An 8,042-nucleotide genomic window follows, 5' to 3' on the forward strand; every position below is an offset into this window, starting at 1 on the left:
TTGGTTGAGGTCGGGGGATTGTGGAGCCCAGGTCATCTGATGCAGCACTCCATCACTCTCCTTCTTGGTAAAATAGCATTTACACAGCCTGGAGGTGTGTCGGGTCATTGTCCTGTTGAAAAACAAATAATAGTCCCTCTAAGCCCAAACCAGATGGGATAGTGTATCGGTGCTGAATGCTGTGGTAGCCATGCTGGTTAAGTGTGCATTGAATTCTAAATAAATCACAGACAGTGTGACCAGCAAAGCATCATAACACCTCCTCCTCCAGGCTTTATGGTGGGAAATACACATGCAGAGATCATCTGTTCACCCACACCGCATCTCACAAAGATACGGCAGTTGGAACCAAAAATCTCCAACTTGGACTTCAGACCAAAGGCCAAATTTCCACCGGTCTAATGTCCATTGTTCATGTTTCTTGGCCCAAGCAAGTCTCTCTTCTTCTTATTGGTGTCCTTCAGTAGTGGTTTCTTTGCAGCAATTTGACCTGATTCAAACAGTCTCTTCTGAACAGTTGATGTTGAGATTTGTCTGTTATTTGAACTCTGTCAAGCATTTATTTGGGCTGCAATTTCTCTGAGGCTGGTAACTCTAATGAACTTATCCTCTGCAGCAGAGGTAACTGTGTCTTCCATTCCTGTGGCGATCCTCATGAGAGCCAGTTTCATCATAGCGCTTGATGGTTTTGCGACTGCACTTGAAGAAACTTTAAAAGTTCTTGAAATTGTACGTATTGACTGACCTTCATGTCTTAAAGTAATGATGGACTGTAGTTTCTCTTTGCTTTTTTTTAACAACTAATATTAGTATTTAATGTTGTGGGCTTATGATGAAAACCAAGAGCCAGAAATTCAGCTTCTATGCAGTGGTGGGTAAATTCACATTATGGATTACTAGTTGGGTTGGGGTTGGTTGTATGAGCAGCACTAGAGATATTTCACTAAAGATATATAGTTTCCTGTCCAAACATCAAAAGAGAAATCCTTTCAGTAAATATTTAATTTCTCTCAGAAAATAAAAGCCGTTATTGTACATGATAATTTGTTCTTAAAGGTTAAATACATTTTAAAAAATCAAGCCAATATTGATTGCCTTGATCCAGTAACTCTGAATTGCTTTATAATGTCTTAAATGTAATTCTCGGGAAGCTCAAACTATGGTAAGCCAGAGGACACACTTCTAAGATTGTAGTCGGCCAATAAACTCTCTCGTTTCAGTGTTCCCTCCTACTGTATGATGGGTACATGTAAAGTGCCATCATATATAAGGTGCATATAAAGTCTCCCACTGTCAGACCCACACACTATACAGTGCAGAAGGGACTAATGTTACAATGATGAATAGAGAAGTATTTATGTTTTACATCAACTTGGGTAAGTGTAAGACATTTTAATTTTGTTCCTTTTTTAATCACTTGTAGGATGTAGTTTGAATATGATAAGTGAAGTAGGATGTTTTATCTGTTAAGGGTAGAAATGGTTTATCCATGTTTTTGTTTTTGATCCATTTTGTTTGTTTGCTTTGACAGTTGGTGCTTTTACCAAACCAAACGTAATCCAACCAACCCCTGTGATGGTTACTGAGCTGGGAGATACTGTGACTCTCACTTGCTTTTGTCCAGATGAGTCAGTGACCAGGTTTATTTGGTTCAAGCAGAGTTTTGGACAGGAACCCCTCCACATGGCATCATCTCTTTATGTTGGCCAAGATAGTTATTATTCCATCAACTTTATTAAGGACTTTACTGAGACCAAACGTTTGGGTGTGAGGAGAGGAGACTACAGCTGTAACTTGACCATATCCAAGACAGAGCCAGGGGACTCAGCTACATACTATTGTTCCACTACAGCCATCTATGAGCTCACATTTGGAGAGGGAACTGTTTTAATTGTCAAAGGTAACTAAACATTTGCTTATTCAATTTCAAAATGTATGGCCCTTTATGTTGGTATGTTTGTACAACTGCTTCATCAAATGCTAGTGATGAATACATGGCTTTTCATGTTTTTCACCCACTTAGTTTTACTTTAGTTACTCACTCTCTTCAGACTCAGAGTCCAACAGCATGTCTGTGCTCCAGCAGCCTGTGTCTGAGTCAGTCCAGCCAGGAGACTCTGTGACTCTGAACTGTACAACATACACTGAGACCTGTGTAGGAGAACACAGTGTCTATTGGTTCAGACGTGGCTCAGGAGAATCCCGTCCAGGAATCATTTACACCCATGGAGACAGGAGTGATCAGTGTGAGAAGAGACCTGAGGCTGGGTCTCCTACACAGAGCTGTGTCTACAACCTCCCCAAGAGGAACCTCAGCCTCTCTGATGCAGGGACTTACTACTGTGCTGTGGCTTCATGTGGGGAGATACTGTTTGGGAACGGGACCAAGCTGGACATTGAGGGTATATGATACAGCTTCCATTTTTGTTTATATCTACTGTATAGTCTACTGTGTAGAACATACACTTACTTGCTATTCTGGTTTCTTCTATTACTGTTTGAATTTCAACAGACCATAGAACAGACCCTCTTGTCTTGGTGTCCTGCCTGGGTGTTGTATTGGGTGTCACGTTCACCTTGATCATTGTCCTGGTTTGCATCATGTACAAGATGAACAAGACAACATGTGTGCAGTGCAGAGGTAAGTTACTATCCCTTGCTATTCGTTGATGTCACCATTTGCTGTTGTTTCAGCAGTGGAAGAAGTAGAAGTATCCTAATCTTTTGTGTCATTCTTTTCAGGACTCGTCTCTCAGACCAGAGGTCCTGCAGTTACCCAGTCAGATGCAGGGGTAAGCAGAAATGATTGTATATTGTTTGAAGTCTATTGTGAAGCCTGTCTTTAACCAACTTCGATATTGTGGGTAAAAAAAAATTACATTTAAAATAATTGAATGTCAACAATGCTATTTTGTGCTTCACAGGACCAAGATGGAGACAGTCTCCATTACGTAGCTCTGAATCTGAGCAACAAGAAGAACAGGTCTAGAAGACAGAGAGGTCACATGGAGACAGTGGTGTACGCTGGAATTAGACAGTAGAACTGGATGAATGAACCAATTATCATTTTATACTAGATAACTCTTTATTAACTAGTTCTAGCTTCATTAACTATCTATGAATGCATAAGCAGTCAAATGTGATAAAAACAGTGGTCATAGCTTTTTTGTTATTCAAAGTTGAAATAATAGAATGCACTGCTTCTCTGACAATTATATATATTTTTTTAAATAATAATAATAATAATAATAATAATAATTAGGGGGGTGCTTATATTTGTCTTGGTAGACAAGTGTGTAATGAAAATTTTATTTTTTTACTAACCCCAACTCCTCCTGAGACACCCACAGGGAGTGGGTTCACAGCCAGGGTCACCATTGTACAGCGCCCCTGGAGCAATTATGGTTAAGTGCCTTGCTCAAGGACACAGCGACAGATTAATATTATTTTTATTGTATTTGTTGTGCCTATTTAAGCAACAGTAAACTAGTTGATTGTGTAAAGAAAAATAAATAGTTTCCAACTGTTTGAATTTGAATCAGTTCAACTCATTGCATACTATGATGATATGGCGCGTTGTACAGACGGATGTTCTTTACTGTCTCAGACATTATGGTCTGTTTACAAAGCTTTGTGGTGAAGGTGGAGGTGTTGCAGTAACTTTCCACTGATGGAAACTAACCTCTTATAGACATTTAACACAGGAAGACTGACCTGCACCCACAATACTCTCTACTTTGTCCCTTAGGGCCCTGTATTGTTCACACCCCTTGGTGTGAAACAGACCCTTAGTGCTACACAAATGTTTAGGTCAAAATCTAGCAGTTCCATATCATGCTATGGTAAATTATTTAGGCCGCTTGCAACAGAACTACTCATAGTGAAAGTTGCACAACAGCCACCACCACAGAATGAGGACAGGCTATAGTTAGGCCTCATTCTGTTGTAATGTTATTTAATTTTAATTTTTTTAAGACAGACCTATTGATTACAGGCCTACTGATTACAGGCCTACTGATTTCATGCCAGACACACACTCACATACACAGCAACCTATTTACAGGTAGGCTGTGGTCTGCTATGAACAAAACACAAGGTTGTAGCTAGCTATACTTTGGTGAGGCCTGCTGACCTTCTGCACAGGACCGACCGAACATCTCTCTCTCTCTCTCTCTCTCTCTCTCTCTCTCTCTCTCGCTTTCTCTCTATGTGGTTTCCAGCAGGATGTCTCAGTGGTGTCAGTCAGTTGTTTCACATACTCTATAATTGCTCTTCAAGTTGTCCATTTTAGCAACAGTAGACCACTATTTTCATGAGGCAGCTTGATATCTACATATATATTCAACTGAAATCTGTGAAAAACCACAATTAACTTTCTATTGGGTCATTTGACCTAGACTTCTGAAGTACTTTGCCCCACACACATGACAGTTTTAAGTGTGATGTAAAGTATCATCATCATCATCTGGGACAAGAAGAATGAGTTTCCTCATATTTATATCATGGGAGGGCTTTTATCTGTCCATACATTGGAGAATAAAATGTATATGAGATATTGCTGGCTAAGCAAAGACTATTATCATTGTTTCTGTAGATGTTTCTCTGTGTTATGAAGTGACTGTGTGGTGGTCATAGAAGCCCTCGAGGATGACAGGGTCATAAAATGTGGCCAACAAGGTCACAACTACTGTATGACTCCCATGGACCACAATGGCAAGAACAACAGATGAAGTAAAGTGATCCATTGATGCTTGTGGTTATGTCTTATACGTTCAGGTGGACAAGCCCTCAGGTGGACGGCTGTAGTACATAGTATTGTAGACAGTATGATCTGTATTAGGTATAATAAAGGATAAATCCACACTAGTCACATTCAGTTAAAAAATAAAATAAACAGTCATATTCAAACTTGCAATGTGATAAAGTTGTGCAACACATGTTCAAGCTGTACAACAACATGAATGCACAGTGTTTGTTGCATTCATGACCTACCGGCCAGCCAATCAAATCTGACCATCCAGATCAGACGGTACCGGAGATCAACCAATGAAAGCAAAAGCAAGTTTCCTTTCTCTTCTGTTCTGTAGAGAGACTGCATTTCACACAGGCCAATATCATCACTTGAAGGAACAACCCAGATGAACAAACTCTTCATCTTTCTTTTCATCTGGAAAGCTTGTAAGTAACATTTAGCTCAATATACTAATCTTATAACTGTTAAACATACATTACAGGTTCTTACTATATTTGGTACATGTGTTTTCAACATGGTCCATTTATTATTTAAATTCAGGTACATCTCAAACACAAATAATTGTTCAGCGTGTTTCATTCCAGAAGGAGGCAATGTGGCTATTGATTGCCACATAACCAGTGAGAACATTAACTACATGATGTGGTACAAACTCACCACTGGCATGGTGCTTCAATACATTGCTAAATCTTCCAAGTACCAGAGTGATGTACAATTCCACAATGAATTCAATGATGGGCAATTCTCTGTGTTGGCTGGCAAAAACACATTTCACCTCAACGTTTCTGACACAAAACAAGAGGACATTGGGAACTACTTTACATACAGTATGTCCTCTGAATATTTGTAATGAGTTATTTTATCACATTTTATCTGTTATTTAACTTTGTTATCAGGCACAACTTCAAAGAGAAAGACTTTTATCCAGCAACCTGTGTCTGAGTCAGTCCAGCCAGGAGACTCTGTGACTCTGAACTGTACAATACACACTGAGACCTGTGCAGGAGAACACAGTGTCTATTGGTTCAGACATGGCTCAGGAGAATCCCGTCCAGGAATCATTTCCACCCATGGAAACAGGAGTGATCAGTGTGAGCAGAGCCCTGAGGCTGGGTCTCCTACACAGAGCTGTGTCTACAACCTCCCCAAGAGGAACCTCAGCCTATCTGATGCTGGGACTTACTACTGTGCTGTGGCCTCATGTGGGGAGATACTGTTTGGGAATGGGACCAAGCTGGACATTCATAGTAATTTCTTTCACTTCGTTTTTTTTGTGTCATGTTACCTGAAGAAATTATTATTACTATATTCATTTACTCTTGTATTGCTAGATAATGAGCATAATAAATCATGTAATTCTTTGGTTTCAGAGTATGATTTCCCCCTGACTCCCACTGCTCTTGTGCTGGTCATATCAAACATTGTGGTTGTGATTGTCATCATTCTATTGACATGTTGGATATGCAAGGAAAGGACCAGAGGACCTGAAGGTAGAGTCAGGCTTACTGTTGTTTTGCATGTTTCCTGCATATGACTAGTTACACTAATATACTTGCTGTTGTTTTGCATGTGTCCAGCATATGACTAGTTACACTAATATACTTGCTGTTGTTTTGCATGTTTCCTGCATATGACTAGTTACACTAATATACTTGCTGTTGTTTTGCATGTGTCCTGCATATGACTAGTTACACTAATATACTTGCTGTTGTTTTGCATGTGTCCTGCATATGACTAGTTACAGTAATATACTTGCTGTTGTGGAATTTTTCATTGACTATCATTTTTTACTATGTCCAAACCATATTGATTGTTTTAGTGTGATAGCTTGTATACGTAACAAGTTATTTTCTTCTTGTTTTTCATTTGAAGATGCAACTGATAGATCACCAACCCCACCAGTCAATCAGGTAAACTCTTTGTTGTATCACGTTTTTCTCCATCTCAAAAGGGTTTGTCTAGGAGATGTGACCAGTATAATGTCTTGTTATGGCTCCACCTCTCTCTCACAGAACCAAGACAGTGACGTGGTAAACTATGCAGCTGTGAGTTTCACCACCAACAAAAGCTCCTCCTCCAGAAGACAGAGAGCCCAGACCAGCAGAGAGGATGCAGAGTACTCTGAGGTCAGGTACCTTCAGCAGGAGAGAGATATGTGAATAACCTCACCACATTGAACGGAAACCACATCCATATACATTAGAGATAACTTTGAAGGCCTTGTGATGACTGGTCAAAAAAAAAGATTTTAGTACGTAACTAATAGCTAAATAAAATAGGAAATAGCTCTAATTGTAACCTAGAAAAGCAACATGTATTCGAATATTCGTTGAGTAGGCTTTCATTGTTTCTCCAATGTCTTAAATATGCAAATGACCTCAACTGAATAAATGTTGCTGATCAAAAATCACAGCTTAATTTATGAGTGTCACGTCCTGGCCAGTATAAGGTTAATTGTTTTTGTAGTTTGGTCAGGACGTGGCAGAGGGTATTTGTTTTATGTGGTTCGGGGTGGTGTGTTTGTGTAAAGGGTGTTTGATTTAGTATTTCCGGGTTTTTGGTTGATGGTCTATGTGTTTGTATTCTATGGTTAGTCTGGTGTGTGTGTTTCTATGTTTGGTTAATTGGGGTTGGGACTCTCAGTTGAAGGCAGGTGTTGTCTATCTGCCTTTGATTGAGAGTCCCATATATTAGGGTGTGTTTGTGTGTGTGATTGGTGGGTGATTGGCTAGCATAGGCTCAACACAGAACAGACTGTTTGTAGTTGTTCGTTCGTTCTTTTTGTTTTGTGATTTTGTACGTTAATTTTTTTAAGTTAATAAATTCTCAAGATGAGCATACACGTACCTGCTGCGTATTGGTCCTCCTTCACCGACGACAACCGTGACAATGAGTTTGTTGTTACATCCAAGTGCATTTTCATCACATGTTATATGTTAACGTTTCGATATTATAACTGTCAAAAAAATGTACCCTGAAGTTGAACTGTAAAGTCAAAGTGAAGACGGGGAAGTCCTTAAGTAGGTTTGAGTTTCCTTACTCACAACATGGGTCTGATCCAAACATCATATTTTCAGGTTGTATTTTCTTGTATCCAGTCTCGCAAAGTGACACTGATTCAAACTTCATAGAAAGACTGTTCCTGTTCCACATATGACCAACTGAACAGCCAATCAGATGTTCAGCTGAACACATTTAATAGACCAATCAGACCCCACCTAGATCTAACCAATCAGACCACAGATCTGGTGATTCAATGTCTTTTTACAAGTTGCACACTACAAATCAC

The 8,042-nt window shown here is 39.5% G+C and overlaps 2 protein-coding genes across 2 annotated transcripts; both read left to right on the forward strand.

Annotated features, from left to right (window-relative positions):
• Positions 1–1,300: 1,300 nt before the first annotated feature.
• Positions 1,301–3,528, forward strand: LOC106608792 (uncharacterized). The gene is made up of 6 exons (XM_014206942.2): positions 1,301–1,376; positions 1,532–1,900; positions 2,052–2,402; positions 2,513–2,641; positions 2,743–2,792; positions 2,925–3,528. The coding sequence occupies exons 1-6, from the start codon at positions 1,337–1,339 to the stop codon at positions 3,039–3,041; spliced, it is 1,056 nt and encodes a 351-aa protein (XP_014062417.2). The 5' UTR covers positions 1,301–1,336; the 3' UTR covers positions 3,042–3,528.
• Positions 3,529–5,090: 1,562 nt separating this feature from the next.
• Positions 5,091–7,301, forward strand: LOC123743753 (uncharacterized). Its single transcript, XM_045721727.1, has 5 exons — positions 5,091–5,178; positions 5,650–6,000; positions 6,124–6,243; positions 6,626–6,663; positions 6,766–7,301. The coding sequence occupies exons 1-5, from the start codon at positions 5,139–5,141 to the stop codon at positions 6,910–6,912; spliced, it is 696 nt and encodes a 231-aa protein (XP_045577683.1). The 5' UTR covers positions 5,091–5,138; the 3' UTR covers positions 6,913–7,301.
• The last annotated feature ends 741 nt before the right edge of the window (positions 7,302–8,042 follow it).

The sequence above is a fragment of the Salmo salar genome, chromosome ssa07, assembly GCF_905237065.1.
Source record: "Salmo salar chromosome ssa07, Ssal_v3.1, whole genome shotgun sequence".
NCBI classification, from domain to species: Eukaryota; Metazoa; Chordata; class Actinopteri; order Salmoniformes; family Salmonidae; genus Salmo; species Salmo salar.